General features: G+C 48.6%; 1 protein-coding gene across 2 annotated transcripts in view; it reads right to left on the minus strand.

Moving 5' to 3' along the window:
* Nucleotides 1-20,991, minus strand: part of LUC7L3 (LUC7 like 3 pre-mRNA splicing factor) — a 229,806-nt gene that overhangs the window by 185,181 nt on the left and 23,634 nt on the right. For both annotated transcript variants that reach the window (XM_086930848.1, XM_086930847.1), the window contains exon 2: nt 3,108-3,174. In XM_086930848.1, coding sequence (XP_086786974.1) covers nt 3,108-3,174 — 67 coding nt within the window. The remainder of the gene's footprint in view (nt 1-3,107; nt 3,175-20,991) is intronic.

The raw sequence follows: 20,991 nt of genomic DNA on the forward strand, positions 1-20,991 counted from the left end.
CCATCACACCGGAATTGATCGCGGAGGCCATTGACTCCTTGAGGGGTTCCTCGGCGCCTGGTCTTGATGGCTTCACGGCCGACTTTTACAAAGAATACAAAGAGGAGCTGGTGCCCAGACTTGTTGAAGTGTATGCGGAGGCACTGGAGTCTGGTGTTCTTCCCCCCCACGCTCCGGGAAGCGGTCATCGTTTTACTGCCCAAGCCGGGTCGCGACCCCACGGTCTGTAGCTCCTATCGTCCGCTGTCGCTCCTTAATCTCGATTACAAGATTTTGGCCAAAGTCCTGGCGATGCGGCTAGCACTGCTGGTAGATACCATTGTTTCACCGGCCCAGTCTGGCTTTGTCCCTCAAAGATGCACCTCCCTGAATCTCCGTACACTTTCCTCGGTCCTACACAGGATCGAACATTCCACTCCGGCGGCCGCTGTATTTTTAGATGCCGAAAAGGCATTCAACACTGTAGAGTGGCCTTTTTTCTTGGAAGTAATGCGGAGGATGGGCATGCCCACAATGTTTGTTGCGACGGTGGAGCTGCTGTATACTGCACCCACGGCTCGCATTCGCCTAAATGGTACCATCACTGAGAGGTTCACACTCTCCAGAGGCACCCGACAGGGATGCCCCTTATCCCCACTCCTTTTCATCCTTGCGATGGACCCCCTGGTTCGACACTTCCAGGAGAAACATCTCCACAGGGGGCTCCAATTCCGCACCGGCCCTCTAATGGTCTCGCTCTATGCGGACGATATGGTCCTATATGTCCGTACCCCGGAGGCCAACCTGCAACCCTTATTGTCGGAGATTGCTCGATTTGGTGAATACTCTGGCCTCAAGGTCAACTGGCACAAATCACAACTATTTCCGCTCACCCCCGCCACCACGCGGTGGCCTTGCTCCCTCCCATTGGAGTGGTGCGAGGACTATCAAATACCTTGGGATCCATATACAACTTGACACAGTGTCCATCATTCGTCTGAACTACGGACAAGCCCTGGATTTTTTGGAGGATAACACAGACAGATGGCTCCGACTCCCTCTGTCTATGGCTGGCCGGATCGCCATCGTCAAGATGGTAGTTCTCCCCCGGTTTTTGTACCTTTTCAACAACATCCCAATCCCTCTAACCAAGGTTTTTTTCACACAACTATTCACTGCCCTGGTACGATTGGTGTGGGGCGGTAAAAACCCACGCGTAGCCTGGCGCACACTGACACTATCATACAAGAGGGGTGGCTTTGAGGTCCCGGATTTTTATCTCTACTACTTGGTCGCCCAATGCTCGTACGCCCACCCTTGGTACCATCCGGATGCCAGAATTCCACATTTGAAACCAGAGGCTGATGCGGCGCTCCCAGTGTCACTTAATGCAATCCTCCCCAAGGGTCTCCCTCGGGACCCACACGACATACACCCGCTCACCACGACGGCCTGGGCTTGGGACAAGATCAGGCGCTTACTACACACAGACACACTGTACTCCTCTGCCCTTCCTTTGCCCAACCCACACTGGCTCCCCATCACGGGCGAATCGGTGGTCCGTCGTTCGCTGTCCAAATTCCAGCTACTCACGATCGGTGACTTGTTCCCCGATGGACATGCCTTCTCTATGACAGAGGACCCCCGCTTCACTGACCGAACATTTATGGATGCTTTCATTCTCACGAGACTCCGTGCAATGTTGCGAGCTGCATTTCCCACATTCCCCCTTCCACCTGAGGACAATCCGGCACTTACATTCATTATACAAAACAATTCAGGGGCGCACGTGGTGTCCAAACTCTATAAGTTGTGCTTATCCTCTCTTCCATCGTCAGACGGGGTGGTGTGCGCTGCATGGGAGCATGATCTGGGCACGCAGATTTCGGATGACCAATGGGAGGCATGTTGTGCTTTGACCAGGGAGGTCTCCCTGAATAGTAGACACAAACTCATACACTTTAAATTCCTGCGAAGGATGTATCACACACCGGCACTTGCTCACAGAATTGATGCCAATAGACCCCATGTCTGCCCCAAATGTAACGCCCCGCAGGCGGACTTCGCACACCTGTCTTGGACTTGCCCGAGGCTACACACTTACTGGGTAGAGGTACACAAGATTTTGGGTGACATATTGGGTTTGCCATTAACGGTTACACCGGAAATTGCGCTGCTGGGCTATGTGGCAAATTTCCCCCGCAAACTTCGTAAATTGGCGTCCATTTGCTTCCTCGTGGCCAAAAGGGAGGTGGCACTGCTCTGGTGCGCAAGACGCGCCCCGACGATCACCTCGTGGCTTGGGAGTGTGGCATACTGCAATGTGAATAGTGTGGAATATTCGGAACAACTCCCAACCTCTTCCCGCCCAACAGACATCTGGGGTCCGTATCGCCAATACATTGCAAAAAGGACTCAAGAAACGCCATCTCAGTCACTTCATCCTAACACACCAACTGGGGTGGGCTAGAGCAAGGGGGGGCTCCTTCGCTGTACCGGACAACGTATGGATACCAGTGCGGCTCCCATAGGCCCCTCGATTCACAAGGCTAGGTTCTTGTCGTCTGGTGGCACATTGCCCTTCGTGGCACCTAGGGTGTCTTGCCTGATATTCATGGGGATTTTATTGTGCTTGTTCTGTCCTCCGGCACTTCTTGTTAACACTCAGCTGTATGGGCTGCATTGTGCCGCCCGTGGCCGGGTTGTGTGGTACTTGATGTCGTCGGCTGAGGATGTTGTCCGATGTGGTGGTTGACACATTGCGAGCTGACTTGCTGTATTGGTCTTGCAATCTTGTAGATATGATTTTTATTTCTTTTATCTTGCTTTCAACTTCTGTGATGTTCATTATGTTCTTTGTGATTTTCTGTTGCCTTATCAAAAAATACACACCTTGTATCATTCTCTATGTCGAAATACGCAATCCTACTGAGTACACCAGTGTTTTACTTGCAATGTTCTGTATGGTATCTGATGTCCTTTTGTACTTGATATGTAATTGGTCTTTACAAATGTGGATTGCCTCAGTTGCTTTAATAAAGTGTTTAAAAAAAATAATAATGGGATAGCAACCGGTATCCCTTGCTCAAAATATTATCAGTTGTAAAATATAAACATCTATAACTTACCCAGATCTGAACGTGTATTAGTAAATAATTCAGCTGGACAATATTCACATAGGTAGTATTTGCATACCTAGTAAAAAAAGGAAAATAATGTTTTATTGCCCGTTGTGAATGTTATGCAAAAGCAATCATAAATGAATGGCAAGAAAATCAGACAACATAATTCTTCATACTACGGCTACACTATTTTCAATCTCATGTACAATTTGCAGGCGACTTTCGTTTTAGGTGTGGGTTTTGACAGTGCAGTTGTCAATCAGACCTACTGTTCACAATATACTTGAAGTGGGCTTTGGGTCCACCCCATTGTTGCTTGAACATGAAGTACCTTGAAAATATAAGAGACAAGAAGCATTTGGCAAAACAGGACCTATTTGTTTAATCAAACATTGCAGCTGGGAGAACAGTTAAAGGCATAGGTTCTGAGGACTGTCAACTTATAATCGATCTGCCGTGGGTTTTTATACAATTCATCGAATGCCATAAAATAGTTCAAGTGATTCTTTTTTGGTAATGAATGTGAACCTCTGTCTTTGGGGCCATAAATGAATGAATACAATGAGTAATCCAGGTGGGCCTCGACCTTGTGTGGACCCAGTGTGGCCAATGGGTAACGTCTCTAGATGTCCAGCATGAGGAGCTTCTCAGGGAATTACCAGGGTAGGTGTGTGTAGGGTGACCAGGTAACCAAGTCTGCATCATCAGGGAATGAGACGAATGTAGGCAAACTAACCGCCTTGCCAGTCTTTGAGAAAGTGCCCTCTTTCTGCATGGTTGCCACTACTGTTTGCCGAAGTGCTGATGTACTTTGACAGAGTGTGCCATGGGCTCCTGCCAATCAGGTACCCAGGGCCTATGTTTTTTCCCTAAAACTGCATTGAAGACCAAACCCAATTGGCACTCTCTGGCCACAGGCCTGCCCCCGGTAAATGGTACCACAGGTACCCAGGGCACTGTGACCAGGGAAGGCCTATAAGGGTTGCAGCATTTATTGTGCCACCCTTGGAGTCCCTGTACTATTACACTCACACACTGCCTCTGCAGGCTGCGTGTTTTGGTGCAGAACAAAATGAAGAGTCGACAGAGCACATCCCTGTGTGCCATGCCTACAATCCACTACCCTGGCATAGATCAGCCACCCCTCTATCTGGGTGCACTATACCAGTTGTGAGGGCACAAGAGCACGAGCCCTGTACCCCTACATTGCATAAGCCAATTCTTAGAACTTGTAAGTGCAGTAATGCCATTAAGAGTTTATGGTGCTGGGAGTTTGTCATTACGAACTCCACAGTACCATAATGGCTTTACTAAAAAATGAGACGTTTGGGATAAAACTTCTCAGCACATTAAACCCACACTGATGCCAGTAAGGGATTTAATGAAAATTGCACACAGAGGGCATCTTAGAGATCTTCCCTGAAATATAACCTAACACTAGTGTCCAGGCTGAGTGGCTGCTCCCCAGCTGCCACCACCACCAGACAGATTTTTGGACCTTGGGGTCGAGAGCCTGCTGCTCTCCGGGGCCTTAAACATTGCACATACTGGGACGAAGTGCCATGCCTCCTCCCCCAGGATGGGCAGGGACCACGAAGGGGAAGCTTTAAAGGCTTGCTGCCTTTGAGAGCTTCCCTAGGTATTTTACTGCTTCTAGCAACTGGTCCCCACCGGTTCTGACCCCCACTTCGGGTGGGAAAACCTAGTAAGGAAGGGAGGTGTGCCCACCTTTGCCAACCCCCACCCCTCAGGTGGGGAGGCAAGCAGAAGCACGACTCTCAGTCGCCGGAATATTGCAGATGGGGGAGGACCCAGCCAACTAGGAGAGAGGAGCTGGTAAGAGAAACCCAGCGCCTAAAGACACCCCTGCAACCGAAGCCCGTCGGTATTGGGTGGCCAAACCGACAGTGTCCCAGCATCCCAACTTACCTCTCCAGCCGGTGGTCACCTCCAGAAGATCTTTGTCCCTGAGCTTACAGTCTTTGTTAAAACCGGAGAATGCCCACTGAAACCAACAGAGCACCAGACGCCAAAACAGCACTCTGCACCCAGCCGCCGCTGTGGGTGCACTTTTTGTGCAAAACAGGATCCCCCTTTGTCCTGAGCCTAACACCAGGAGCTTTGCTCCCACGACCCAGTGGCCTGCTCGTAAGCAATCACCAACCGGAGGCTCCCTATCCCCCTTTGGATAACATTTGGCCTCAGCACTGTGCACCCGGCCACCCTAGTGCCGCTGAGGTTGTAACAAAAGTGCATCCTTGACCCTGGGGGAACCCTTGTTCTAACCGCAGAAGCTCAACCCCAAAGACCGATTACTTACCTGGTAACCGTTACCTTAATTTCTCTACATAGGAACCTATCGACTCTTTTTTCTCTGAAAAAATTTCTAAGTGTCGAGTTGGTTTGTATGGAAACCTAAAAAAGTACAATTATGCAAAACTGTTTTTACTTACCTTTTCTCTAGGAAATGTCCCAGTGTGATATCGAGACATAACACTAAATAGAAAAGTAATCTAAAAGTAACTAAAGTAATCTGTACAGTAATTTCAAAACCTTGACTTACCTGTATTTCTAAACACTGCATTTGAACTTGCATTCACTTATAAAAACTGCATAATATTTTGCAACACATTTATTTCACTTACCTGTGACTGGCTTGGTTCTAGAAATAAAATAAGTTAATACAGTCGGTGACCTCTTCCTTGTTACTCACGTCAGAGCATTGTATTGTTGCCGGGGACTTTAACGTCCACATGGACGTGGAAACGGATGCCGATGCGATTAAAATGCTGGATGTCACAGCCCCTCTGGGCCTGGTTCCCTATCATGTTGGACCGACCCATGAGAAGGGACATACCCTAGATTTGACCTTCTCTACGACCCCTATAGAGATGCTGGCTCCTATCCAGGTGCTTTGGTCTGATCACAGGCTGGTGAAATTTTATTTCTCGGAAGTTAGGAAGCCTTCCGGTGCCCCCCGGCAGACTTCCGTGGGTTTCAGGGCACTTCACCGGATTACTCCGGAACTGCTGGCACAGTCTTGCGCGGACCACCCCTGTGCTTTAACAGGGAACTTAGAGGAGGATGTGGAGCGATTGCAGGCCTGGCTCTCAGAGAGACTTAATGATATTGCTCCTCTGAGACCCCTCCGCAAACCCGAAAAAGGTGCATCTGCCCCTTGGTTTACGGAAGCATTGGCGGCTTCACGTCGGCAATGCAAGGTAGCGGAAAGAGCATGGCGCGTGAAATACGACGCGACGGCGAAACTCGCCTACAGGTCTTTGGCGAAAGCTTATCATCGGAACATCCTCGCGGAGAAGAAGGCTTATTTCGCGAGAAAAATTGAAGCTGCCTCCAATTCCTGTAAGGAGCTTTTCGCCTCCTCCTCCTCCTCCTCCTCCTGCGCCTTGGGTCAGGGCGATTGCGGACTTTTTCACCTCTAAGATCCAACGGATCCAGGACTCCTTCCCTGTGCTGGAGCCTGAGATGCCAGGTCGGGCGGAGAATGCCGCTGTTACCCGGCCTAACGCAGGTGTGGCCCTGGCAGCTTTCCCTCCTCTCTCGCTGACCGCTTCATTTGACCTGATGGCTGGGCTTAAATCAGGTTCCCCTCGGGATGCCTGCCCCGCAAAATTTCTGGCTAAAATGGCAGCTGTCATTAATCCACTCGTGAACCCCCTGTTGAACTGTTCTCTTGCACAGGGTGTGGTTCCCCAGTCCTGGAAGCAGGCAATGATTATTCCCCTGCTTAAAAAGCCTGGTCTGGATGTGGAGGTGTTGGCGAATTATAGACCTATCTCGCTCCTGCCGGCTTTTGCGAAGGTCATTGAAAAGCATGTGCATAAGGTGCTTGCCGATTACCTGGAGTCCCACGACCTACTGCACCCCACCCAGTCGGGTTTCCGCGCCAATCTTAGCACCGAAACAGCTCTCCTGGAAGTCTCGGAGGCGATAAAGGAGGTGCTGGATTCGGGCGGGAGAGCGATGCTGGTGATGTTAGATCTGTCGGCGGCCTTTGACACCGTCCCTCATGAGGGTCTTCTTGCAAGACTCTCAGAGATTGGTCTCCGAGGGACGGTGCTCCAGTGGTTCCGATCATTCCTGGCAGGCCGTCGACAAACGGTCTGGGCTTCTGCGTGCTCCGCCGAGATGTCGCCATTGGGTGTCGGAGTTCCTCAGGGCTCTGTTCTGAGCCCAACTCTACTTAACATCTTCATGACCCCTCTGGCGGCACTGGCGGAGTCTTTCGGGGCCCAGATCGTTTCCTACGCCGATGACACCCAGCTCCTCTTCACCTGTGAGAGGGGTGCGGACTTCGATGGAGGTCGGATCCAGGGTTGCCTTGAGGCTGTGTTTCAGTGGTTCCATCATAACAGCCTCAAGTGCAACTCGGATAAATCCGAGGTCCTCTTTTTTGGGTGCAGTTCGGACCCGGACTGGAAAGTGTGGTGGCCTGAGAACATGTTTCCACCAGCAAGTTCGTCCCAGGTGGCAAAAAACCTTGGGATTAAGATGGCCTCACACTACGCTCACAGGTAATCGGTCTCACTGGCACCTGCTTTGGCCTACTCCGGATGCTACGCAAGTTTCTTCCCCTGTTATCGGAGGAACACAGGAAGATCACGGTGCAGGCGATTATAGGCTCGAGAATTGACTACTCCAACGTCCTCTATCTCGGCCTGCCAGAATACCTGCTCCAACGGTTACAGGTTGTCCAGAATTCGGCAGCACGTGCCATCTTTGGACTATCTCGCCGTGCCAGAGCCTCGGGCCTCCTGGAGGCTCTGCACTGGCTTCCTGTCCGGAAGCGGATAATTTTTAAGACTCTTACTCTGGCACACAAAGCCTTGCACGCCTCCGGAGCAAAATACCTTCAGAAAAGGCTGACCTTTTACCTTCCTGCCAGGTCGCTCAGGTCCGAAGCCTTGTTTCTTGCTGCGGTTCCTCGTGTGAAGAGAGCTCGCATCGGTGGCCGCTCTTTTAAATTACTAGTGCCTCAGTTGTGGAATAAACTGCCTGTGCCCCTGCGCAGCACTCCTAACTTGTTGGCCTTTAGGAAGGGGCTCAAAACCTGGCTCTTTACCTCTTAGTTTCGGGCCCTATTAGGTTTCCTTTTTTCTCTGTCTTTTATTTACTTTCCCTGTTGTGTTATGAGATTAGTGTGCAATTCAAAGCGTCGGGACACTCTTTCGAGTAGCCGTACGCTATATAAAACCCCGGTATAACAAAACCCCGGTATATAACTATTTTTGATACAAACAAAATTGGTCTGAGTTCAGTCTTTGAGTGTGTGACATCATTTGCCTATTGAATGTGTACAACAAATGCTTAACACTATCCTCTGATACAGCCTTACTGCTCTCCGACACTACCACAAATAGAGAGTAAGGTGCTATTGAAGTTTACCTGTCGGTGTTGTTTTGCAGCTTTAAGATCTTTCTGGATTCACTATGCTGTACATTATTCGGCGGTGGTTGGGTCCGGAATCGCCGTCTTTTCTTTCTTTTTTTTTTTTCATAGCCTAGGTGGGCGTCGACGTCCCACCTTCTGGTGTACTTCCTGTGACGGCGGTGCGCTTCCTGCAGAAGCTCCCACCTTTGGGCGCCATCTTCGGATTCTTTTTTTCTTGTTTTGTGTTCTGTTCGTGAATCCTTGGCAATGTTTTCCAGTTCTTTTTTAAAGCAAATGAATTTTTACTTTGTCTCTTAAAGTGTCTCTTTGTTTTTTATTCCTTGTATTTCCACCTTCTTCTCCTGCCTCATCTTTCTGGCGGAGGTGGGTGGGTTCGCTAGTGAATCCAGAAAGATCTTCAAGCTGCAAAACAACACCGACAGGTAAGAAACTATTCGTTTTGCAGCGTGAATCTTTCTGAATGCACTATGCTGTGCATAGACTTTGTAGCGGTTTGTTATGTTTGTGGCGGCTGGGTGGAAGATGAGCGTTGGTTGTTGAATATATGTTGAAGCACTTTCTGTCCTACTTGTGCTTTCTTGTTCATCTGTGTATCCACCCAGTAGGGCTTAGTGAACGTGTGCACTGAAGCCCATGTTGCCGCCAGGCATATGTCTTGAATGGGTGTGTTAGCTAGGAAGGCTATTGTTGCTCCTTTTTTTTCTGGAAGAGTGGGCTTGTGCCCCCTCTGTTAGTTCTTGACCTGCCTGCTTGTGGCAGAATTTTATTGTTTGTGCGATCCATCGTGGAATGGTGCCCTTTGTTACTGGTCTTCCAAGGAAACTGCTTGCGAAGGACACAAAGAACTGCTTTGTTTTCCTGTGCTCTTTAGTTCTTTACATGTAATGCATTACTGCCCTTCTAGCGTCCAGAGTGTGCAGGGCCCTCTCTGCGCTGGTGGATGGTGTCTGAAAGAAGCTTGGTATTTGTATTGTCTGGTTCATGTGAAACTTTGACACCACCTTTGGCAAAAAGTGTGGGTCAATTCTCATGACCACCCTATTGTCGTGTATTTGAATGTAGGGTTCTTGAGTGTTAGCGCTTACAGTTCGCTTACCCTGCGTAGCGAGACGATTGCCACTAGAAAGGCTGTCTTCATTGTGATCATTTGTAGGGATGCCTTATGAATGGGTTCGAAAGGCGCCTTCATAAGCTCTGTTAGGACTAAATTAAGGTTCCATGTCGGTGGTGGCATCCTTTTGGGTGGTGCTATCCTTTTAGCCCCTTCCAGGAATCTTATTACTACTTGTGAAGTAAAGAAGCTCTTTCCTGTCTCTCCTCTTGTGTAGGCTACTATTGCTGCTAGGTGTACCCTCAGTGAGGTGGAATTTAGGTTTGATTTGAGTAGGTGTGTTAAATATTTTAGCACCGTGGATTCCCTGGTCATCTTCTTGAGCAGTTTCTCTTTGATACACCATTGTGTGAATCTTTTCCATTCTGCCACATAGCACTTCCGTGTGGTGGGTCTTCTTGCTTCTCGTAGCACCCGCTGTGTGCTCTCCGGCAGTTTCAGATGTGCAAACTCTATGTCTTCAGGAGACATGCCACTAGGCAGAGGCTCTCTGGCTGGAGTACCTCTCCGTTTTGCATGGAGCATAATCCTTTCTTTTCCCAAATTTATGAGTCGGTACCTGCGCCATCCCCACTATTTGTGAGATCCATGACTGCGTGGCCCACTGTGGTGCTACGAGTATCAGTGTCATGTTGTTGTTTCTGCATTTGCTGAGAACCCTGTGTATCAGTGGTATCGGGGGGAAAAGCGTAGGCAAATATTTTCAACCAGCTTATCCATACGGCATTCCCTTGGGATTGTTCCCCAGGTTGCGAAGTATCAGCATTTTGCATTCTGGTGTGTTGCCAATAGGTCTATTGTCAGGGTCCCCCACTCATTGAATAGCCTTTGTGTTTCTTGTGCATTGAGCTCCCACTCGTGGGATGCCGATGTCGGTCTGCTGAGCCAGTCTGCCTCCACATTGTCCTTCCCTGGTAGGTGTATAGCTAGGATGTTTGTTTTGAATGGGATGGTCCATCTCCATATGTCCTACGCTAGGTTGGATAGTGCGACTGATTGTGTTCCTCCAGGTTTGTTGATGTAGAACATTGCTGTGGTGTTGTTGGTCTGTATCAACACTCTTTGCCAGTTGTTTCTGGAAGGCTTTCAGGGCGAGGAACACAGTCTTTAGTTCCAGGTAGTTGATGTGCCTGATCGCATCTGCTGGAGTCCACAGGCCCTGCACCTTGAGTTGGTTCATGTGTGCTCCCCATCCCTTCATTTCTATAGACGTGCAGTGTTATATTAAACAGCAAAAAACACAGTTGATGGACAGAATGTAGAGCAATGTCATACATTCACCCCAGTACAAGGATCTGGGCCTAAATCCATCGTTTTTTTGCACTCCACACCACTCTGGGTTAGACACTGGCTATATGCAAATCAGCTCCGACCCTGTGCCTCATGGGAACAGTCCAGTCCGAACTACCAAGCCATGTCTTTCCCAGACCGGACTCAAGCATCCAAGGACCGGTTTCTGGCTATCAGCCTTCTTCAGCCTGGATAGCTTGACTCCAGTGGTGTGGAGAGCCTGGGACTCACGTCTGAGTATACCCAGCACACTCGGGGTGAAAATTGCAAAAAACACAGTTGATGGACAGAATGTAGAGCAATGTCATACATTCACCCCAGTGCAAGGATCTGGGTCTAAATCCATCGTTTTTTTGCACTCCACACCACCCTGGGTTAGAGACTGGCTATATGCAAATCAGCTCTGACCCTGTGCCTCATGGGAACAGTCCAGTCCGAACTACCAAGCCATGTCTTTCCCAGACCGGAATCAAGCATCCAAGGACCGGTTTCTGGCCATCAGCCTTCTTCAGCCTGGATAGCTTGACTCTAGTGGTGTGGAGAGCCTGGGACTCACGTCTGAGTATACCCAGCACACTGGGTGAAAATTGCAAAAAACACAGTTGATGGACAGAATGTAGAGCAATGTCATACATTCACCCCAGTACAAGGATCTGGGCCTAAATCCATCGTTTTTTTGCATTCCACACCACCCTGGGTTAGACACTGGCTATATGCAAATCAGCTCTGACCCTGTGCCTCATGGGAACAGTCCAGTCCGAACTACCAAGCCATGTCTTTCCCAGACCGGAATCAAGCATCCAAGGACCGGTTTCTGGCTATCAGCCTTTTTCAGCCTGGATAGCTTGACTCCAGTGGTGTGGAGAGCCTGGGACTCACGTCTGAGTATACCCAGCACACTCGGGGTGAAAATTGCAAAAAACACAGTTGATGGACAGAATGTAGAGCAATGTCATACATTCACCCCAGTACAAGGATCTGGGCCTAAATCCATCGTACCAGATGCACCAATATGGACTACGAGCCTGGAATCCCTGCCTCTCCTTATAAAACACAAACTTCAGCACGAAAATCTTCAAATTTGAGTCGGTAACCCAATGTCACACATGCTACGATGGCACCCGAACTAAACAAAACAATTCAAAACAAAGTCCGAAAACAAAACACTGTACAACTCAAAACAGCCACCTGACGTTTTTCTCAGCTAGAATAGTGAATAAAACTATGTAAATATTAGTTAGATGCAACTGGACCAACGCACCCCCAGTTGAGGGTGTAATTTAAGTAAAGCTGTGTAACATACGTTAAAAAAGTCTCAAGTCGAAATCAAGAATGAAACTGACGTCTGTGATTAACGGAGCCTAAGGGGTAATTGTGGAAGTATAGGATCATATGTTTATAGGCGCTCAGGGTGTGTGCAATATTGGAGTCTGCGCTGGAAGTCCAGACAATGCAGCCAGTCTTCTTGGAGGGAAAGTGTAGTGGGTTTGTAATTATGTTTATTACTGTGGTGACATGTGTAATGTTCTAATGTTCACAAGCTTGGGGGGGTGCATCTTCTGAGGTTCGATCGGTTTCTTCAGTTTAAGATCGTACCTCTGCATCCTCCGTGGATGCGTTGCTCCTGGCCCTGGTTGAAGATTGATGAAAATAAACTACTTACTTGATGAAGCTAGAGAAGACTTCTGGTGAATCCTTATAGTACATACTGGCGACGAGGATGGGATCAGAGTCTCTTCAGCCCCATTTTTCCTCGAACTTCACGTGCCAGTTTTAAGATCCCATTTATGACAGTTTCGGAGTTTTTCAGTTGCCGGAGACATCTGAGAACATTTGAAGCCACTGAACCGGTAGGATCGATTTCTTTCATGAAGGCTGAGACAAGCGCTAACCCTCCGGTGTTTTTTTTGCACAGTGCTTTCGGTTGCTGCTGCTCACGCATACCCGGCACGCATCAATTTAGTTACGTGCGTGCACATTAAGTTTCAAGCGCAGAGGATCTTCACGCGCAGATTCAGCGCATTCTGGGAAAGGAAGTCACGTGCTTTTCAACGCATTCACGCAACGGGAGGACGTCAGACGGCCATTATGTATTTCATTCGGCTGAGCACTTCATTGGGTGTTTCTTCGGTGATACACTCACCTAGACTTTGTTCTCTATATCAATACTATTCGTGCATCACGTTGATGCACACACCTTTAATCCTATTGGCCACAGTTCGTGTTTTCAAGCGCAGTTACGGTGATGCGCACACCTTCATTTTATTCTGACATTTTTCTCTTTGTATACCTCGGTGAGATGCTAATCTTAAATCAAGCCACAACCAATTACTGTTCTCAGTTTTCATATTATCGTAAATTAATGGTTCTTTACAATTTAAATAAATATTTATTTATTTATTTAATTTTTATAATTTTATTGATATTTGTTTTCCTAATGTTCACGAGCTTGGGGTGTGCATCTTCGGAGGTTCAATCGGTTTCTTCCGTTGAACAACAAACCTCTGTGGATGCGCTGCTCCTGGCCGTGGTCGAAGATTGATGAAAATAAACTACTTACTTGATGACGCTTGGTGAATCCTTATAGTACAGAAAGTTTCTGAATGCATGTGTGCATGCTGAAATGAGAGACAACCAGTGATTGTAATATGCATAGTTAGAGAAATCATTCAGGAGCATAACCTGTAATCTTGATTTTGAGCATCACAACAGAAGAGAGCAAAATTGAGACTAGATTCTTACCTAATGTTCTATTTTTGTGGAAGTACTGAAAATGCATTCTATGGAAAGGGTATGCAAGCTTTCAGTTACAGTGCCACTGTAGATTGGATAGACAATGGCCTGGGTTCAAAAAGACATGGCATTCACATACTGTTGTCAAATTGCTGCACCGCGAAAGTAAAGTTATAAAAAAGAAGCGACATGACGCAGTCAGCGCTCGTACATCATTATAGTGCTTTTTAGGTCTGTGCGTGTGTTTTTTGTCTGCTCTTCTGTGATTGGGCTTGGAGTGTGTGCATTTTTTTTTAACAGAGCACGCAATAGACCAAAGGTGGGCGCATTGCTCCGCCCATGGCCTATTGATGTGTTACGGGCGCCAAAGCCCATGTGGTTTTAATTATTGTGCCCAGACCAGGGCGCGATAATTGAAAGCACATGTCCGCTGTGATCGCGAAAGGGATCGCTTTCAGTGCCGCTTCTTTTATTAAGTTTGTGCAATATAGGAAGCTCCGGTTCTGCTCACAGAAGGAGGGCCCGGTGGATTTAAGGAACTGGGCTGTCCCGCCCGGGGAGGGGCCGCTCTTCCTGAGTGAGTACAGGCGTGAGTACAGGCCCAGTCACCACTCCCGCCCTCTCCGGTTGCACAGATTCCCGGGCGATAGCGTGTAAGAGAAAGAGCTGTGCATCAGTGAGTGAATGAGGACACATAGCGCACACTGACCCTGGGCGAGGAAGAGCAGAACCCAAAACAGTGCAAGCCAGCTGCCAAACACAGAGCACACCCCTCTGCCTCGCGCCGCCCGGGCTCTGCAGCAGCCGCTTCAACCATCTGAGCTGCGTTAATGTATGTGCGTTCTTTATTGCATGGTTAACTAAAACCGTTACAAAGCAAGTCAAGTAGAGGAAGAAGAAGCGGACCACAACTTTACATATTTAAAACAGGCAAAAACAATATTTTATATTTTTTTGTTTCCTTTTTTTATTTAACATTTTTTATTGATAAAGGCATCGCAGTATGAACCAACGAAATACATGTAAACAGATAACCATTTGGTATAATCCTTTACGAAAAGTAATAAACAAAAAAATATATATATATAACTAAATGAAGAGTTGATGGATGGTTTTCCCCTTTTTCTGCCTAACGGTTTTTAAGAGTATGCCTTTTCAATCAAAAATACTTCTCCATATTGCCATACGGTCATTGACCGCATCCCTCTCGACCCCGCCAATGAGAATTCCATATCGTAGATCTGCCTCACTAAAAGCCACCAATCCATCACAGTTGGAGTTTTCGGGGATTTCCACACCCTAGCAATTGTTAATCTTGCTGCTACTAATAAAATGGTAACCAAGCTATTGCAGTTTGTATTTCTATAGCTATATCCCAATATAATCTCAGACATCTGTAAAGGTACCCCTAATCCCTAGTTTTTGGTGCAAAACATACTCTACTTTCCACCAAAATGTTATCAATTCTGTGCAAATCAAGAACATGTGCTCAATGTCTGCAGCATGTAACTCACATTTTGGACAATATTTTCAGAGCAATAGTAATGCCCAATAAGCAATTCATCATATGTTAAATTTATAAAATCTTAAAATCGACTAGTTTTAGGATATAAAGTGCAGTGCAGCTGGCAGAAAGGGGATGGTTCAGACTTTTGTATCCAGCAGGTGTGGGACATGATCCATACATTTCACACATTTGCAGTTGCAATATATATGCTGGCCATTCAACCTCTGGATCAAACCTTGGTTATTTTACATATGGAGTATTTTTTTTTTTTTTTTTTTTTTTTACAAAGGCGATCGCTTTCAGTGCCGCTTCTTTTATGAAGTTTGCACGATATAGGAAGTCTAGGACCCAGGAAGACGCACACTTTTGGCGTGCACATTCACATACCCCAGAACCAGTGCAGGTTCAGATAGCACATTTTAACAATCCTGAACCAATGCACACAGACAGTGGAGGTGCACACATTTCCACATTGCAGAACTAAGGTGTGCATATGTGCCATTGTGTGCTTATTTGCACACCCTAGAACCAGGAAGCACCCACCCGCTCCTGGGGTGCCAAGTCACACACTCTAGTGCCCATGTGCATTCAGATGCTGCAGGCATGCTCCTGTTCAGATGTCAGGACAAATGTGCCAACCGGCCTTTTAGGTAGACTCATTCTCAAACCCAAGAAGCGAGGCGAGTGAATACTTTGTGAGTATGCGTATTCGACACCCAGAGCACAGGTGAACGCAGATACTGCTGGAGTGCACATTTCAACACCCCACAACCAAGGAAAGTGCAATGCAAAAACAGCGAGTGTGCACACTCCTATTGCCACCACGGACCAACTTTTTGGTTTTGAAGAGTCCAAGCAAACTCTCGTTTCTTTTTAGTTTTTGACCATGCACTTTTATATAGTGCATGGCACTGTATGGTCTCCAGCGTCACGCTGCCCCCACATCCATTTCCCCCTGCACCCTCTGCAGCCGGCGTCCCTTCCCCTTCACTCCTCCCCAGCCCCTACTCGCTGCTCTGCCACTCTGATGTTCTTGCTTCCTCTAAACAATCTGCGCTTCTTTCTGTTCACCCCCGAGCCCGGCTCTCTCCCCAGACGAGCAAACAAGGGACCCCACTGCCTCCCACCTGCACAGAATACCACAGGCTGCCAAGTCTGGAGCCCTCGGCCCAGGGCTTCATATCACTGCCTCGCCTTGTGACACTCGCCCCGCTTTGTTTACAGCCAGGCCAAGCGCACAGCTCCAGTGAGGCTCCCATGGTGCTTCAACTAGGGTTACCAACTGGCATGGTGCAAAATTCAGGACAAAGGGTCAAAATTCAGGACAAAAATTCAGGACAGAAGGTCAAAATTCAGGACAATAATTTGGGACAAAACATACGTTTTACAGACATATCGGAGGAGGTGGCACAATAATATATAAGTAAGTAAATAGACAACCAAAATAAATACAAGTCAAAATAAGTTTATATAAGGTTGAGCCAATTGTGCACTTCACATTTTTCAGTATGCGCACAACTTTGCAAAGCGACATCGGGCCCTTTCTGCAATCAAGATTTGTGCTAGTAACAATACAGATTAATACATAGTATTTTTTTATTTGTATGTTGAAATCTGTCTTTTAAATGTACAGTGAAAACGCTGTTAGTTACTTTCTTTTTATTTTCTCCAGCATGGCGCCAAGACAAAAGCAGAATGCTTTGGCATAATAAGTCCCATGCAGGAGAAGGCACCCCACATGCTGTCACTACAATTGTGCCCATTGTCATTCTGTAAGTGCTAATCAGCTGGAGTCTCAGACTGACTATGGGCCGCTCCACAGTCTGCACGAAGGAGGTCCGGGAGGGGCGGCTGCAGGCAGCCTCTTCAGTTTAAAAGACAACTGCGAGAGGCCCAGAGTGAAAAAACTTTTAGACTTACGGGGCCTCTCGAATGGGAAACTGCATTCCTTACTCAGATTTCCCATTTCGATTTTAGTATGATGTCTGTAAGGCGTCCATAATTTGAGATCCCCAAATTACGGACACCTTGTGGACATCATACTAAAATAACGGACGGTCCGTAAAATTTATGGACGGTTGGTCACCCTAGCTTCAACGCACCAGGGCCGCAGCTACCAACAATGCAGCAGAACTTGAGGTGTCAGGGCCCCACTGTGCCCCATTATGGTCATTTTTTGCTACTAAACCAGATGGAGGCCAGTTTCACATGCTTACATTAGGGCCCAAGGCGCCGTCTGCACACGTCCTCTTTGGATACATACCGGCTCAGCGATGGCTTCTAAGCAACCCGCATTCTCCAATCGCGTTGCTGGAAGGGACTACTCGGCGGGTAGGCAAAAATACAGAAATGCTTTGTAGTTACATCATATTATTTTCAGCTGCCTGCAAATCCCAAGGTTTTGTGGCATTGTTGTGCTTTGATTGCAGAACGGGACAGTCTCATGAGCATCAAGACTGCATAGGCAGATTTATTCTCATTTGTAACTCGTAGGGTGACAACACAACGTTTCATGCAAAGTGGAGGGGCAGCCAAGAACGTGGGGCTAAATAAAAAAATTAAAAAAGTAAATAAATAGAAAGAAAAGCAGGCAGATGCCGCATTTCTTTCCCATTTGTATACTTTTGTAGCAATATCGGCATGCCACGCTTTAGCTTGTCCTCCTTTATAGTTCCCCTATCTTACAGCTCTACTGTGTGTCTGCTTTGTTTCCTCCATTAAAAACAAGCATTTACAATGCAACGGTTTCGCCTTCGGAAAAGTTTGAGCCATTGGCATTCTAAATGGCAAACTTTTTATTTATGTGTTGGTTTTGAAAACAGATAAATAAATGGCATTCTCATTTACAATGCCAATACACACACCCACACAAGAGCCCCCCACACACACACACACACAAGAGCCCCCCACACACACCACACAAGAGCCCCCCACACACACACACAAGAGCCCCCCCCACACACCACACAAGAGCCCCCCACACACACCACACAAGAGCCCCCCACACACACCACACAAGAGCCCCCCACACACACTAGATGTTCTGCCTGCGGCGGCGTGTGCTGCCATCTAGATCAAGGGTCTCCAAACCGGTTCTAGAGGGCTGGATCCATGCCAGATTTTTTAAATTACTACATGTATCTCAATGGGGATATCCAAAAAATCTGGCATGGATCCTACCCTCCAGGACCGGTTTGGAGACCCCTGATCTCGATGTTCTACCTGCGGCAGCGTGTGCTGCCATCCAGAAGTTCTGCCTGGGGCAGCGTGTGCTGCCATCCAGTAGTTCTGCCTGTGGTGGAGTGTGCTGTCATCCAGAAGTTCTGCCTGTGGTGGAGTGTGCTGCCATCCAGTAGTTCTGCCTGTGGTGGAGTGTGCTGCCATCCAGAAGTTCTGCCTGTGGTGGAGTGTGCTGCCATCCAGTAGTTCTGCCTGTGGTGGAGTGTGCTGCCATCCAGTAGTTCTGCCTGTGGCGGTGTGTGCTGCCATCCAGTAGTTCTGCCTGCGGCGGTGTGTGCTGCCATCCAGAAGTTCTGCCTGCGGTGGCGTGTGCTGCTATCTAGATGTTCTGCCTGCGGCGGCGTGTGCTGCCATCCAGAAGTTCTGCCTGCGGTGGAGTCTGCTGCCATCCAGAAGTTCTGCCTCCAGTCAGTGCTTCTCGCAGCAGCGGGAATGACGTGAGATTCATTGTGTAGTCCCCCACCGGCAGCTGGAAGCAGGCTACTTAACCTGCACTGTAGCGAGACTGATCGTAAACAGTGACTTGTTAAATAACTGAGCGCTATGAACTTCACTCCCAGGAAATCTACACCTAAGCCTTGATGTTTGTCTAAGAGAGACTCTAACCCCAAGGGGAGAGCTGCCAAGACATACAAATGGAGGGGGTCGTAGGAAATACCCAGGAGAGGAAGTGGGATGGGGCAGGACACAATGCACAGGAGCCAGTACATGTTTTGTAAAAGTTACCTTTTCTGTGGCGTATATTGTTTGTTTGTAAATGAAAGTACTTTTCATGACTAAAGTAAAGCGCTGGGTTGGACAATTGTGTTACCCCTGAGAGTCAGGTGCTGAAGGGGTCGTTACTGGCCCAGTTTGCAGATCCATAGTAGAAAGGACCCTAGGACATCCGAGGGAAACCTCTCCCAGCCTTCACCGCTGAGAACCAGTGGCCCCTGTGGCCCTATGACTGGTGTCTGACATACTGCATCAACTCGTGCCCTGAGGAGCGGTGGTCCCCGCTGCATCTTTTCTGTGCTTAGCCTTCTTCATCCCAGTCCAGCTGCTGGAACCGGCCCCGTGCGCTTTGCAGCTCCTCGAGCAGTGCTTCTGGCTCGACCCTGGCATGGCGAGTTTGAGAGCTCATGAGCATTGGTTTACGAATGGGAAGTGTGCAGAGTCGGAGTCCGTGCTCCTGGGATCTTCAAGCACCAGTGAGTGCGTACCCCGTGAAAGCCGCGGCTTCAGAAACACGAGGCTCGGCAGGTAAACCCAGCGATCCGCCCTGGCTCAGCACCTTGAACGAGTCGCAGTGGGCTGAGATGTGTACGGTGCTCTCTTACCTACCACTGACTGCTTCCAGAGCGCCGTTGGTTGTCATTGCCCATGCCCCACTCCTTGTTACACCGTTTATAGCGCGTATTTAAAATGCTGGGCCCTATTGCTGGGTAGAGGAAGCAGGACATTCTGCTTGCCTCGGTTCGTCGCCATTCCCGGAAAGAAATTCCTTTTGTGCGTTTCTGTGAGCCCTTCTGTTTAGGCCATACAGCACTGGCCTGTGTGTGTTTACTCTTTTCCCTGCGAGTGTTAGAGCCAGCCAGGCTCTGTGTGTTCTCGGGCTTTGCACATACCTGCCCCGACTCCTTGTGATGATCTGTGTGCGTCGGTGTGTTCGTGCGGGGCAGTGTGCTGCTGCGCCCTGCCCTCGCTGGCAGCAGCCTCTCCGGGAACTCGAACACCCCCGCCCCCCCCCGTCTCCGCCGCCGTCTAGCAGTGCCGGGGCTCAGCTGGCAGCGCCCACGCGGTTGTGAATGAGATTTGTACCAGCAATAAAGCGCCAAGAGGCGGCTGATGAAACTCGTGTTCAGTGCCCCCCGCGGCCCCTGCGCGCCTTTCCTCTGCCTGGTGATAGCCGGGTCAGGGGCCCGCCGGTTCGGAAGTAGGCCACGCTGCCCGCTGTGACTGTAGCGCTTGCTGGCGCGGCGAGGCGCTGCCGAGTGCGCAGTACAATTCCCTCCTGCATGCCGGGCGGACACAGAGCTAAGCAGGTTAGCGCAGTGTACACTTGCTCCACCGCAGCTCTGGGTCCGGGTTGTATGTGCACTCTCTCCGTCTGTCCCCAGGGGAGTTGTCTGTCTGTGTACAACTTTTCAGAGTTTATCGTAATCGTTGTACGGATACGATCTGTCTCACCCTTCTGTCCCATTTCAGCATGTTTTTAGCTCGTGTCTGCAGATGGGTTTATCTGTCCAAGACCTGCTGTGGACCGTACCCATTATTTACAGGGGGCCTGGGTGAGCCTGTTGCTTCTATCCCCTGGATTTCTTGTCACTCTTGCTTGGATCTTGATCAATGACTTTCTGTTGGTATTAAATGTCGGATCATGCATACATCGTTTCATGCAGCAGGCTGCTGGTAATCATGCATACTACATTCAGAGGTGTTCGCAAAAAAACTATTTCCTTCATCCCTGTTCCCTGCATCAGCCTCCGCAGCAACTCCATAGAAGCGACCAGAGTAACAGATACACATCACCACTTAGTCTCGAGGGTACCACCCTTCATCAGCTGAAGATGTTTGCACCCATGTAGGAAGCAGGGAGGGTCAGTATCATCAGGTGC

Source organism: Lissotriton vulgaris, chromosome 7 (assembly GCF_964263255.1).
Source record: "Lissotriton vulgaris chromosome 7, aLisVul1.2, whole genome shotgun sequence".
NCBI lineage: Eukaryota > Metazoa > Chordata > Amphibia > Caudata > Salamandridae > Lissotriton > Lissotriton vulgaris.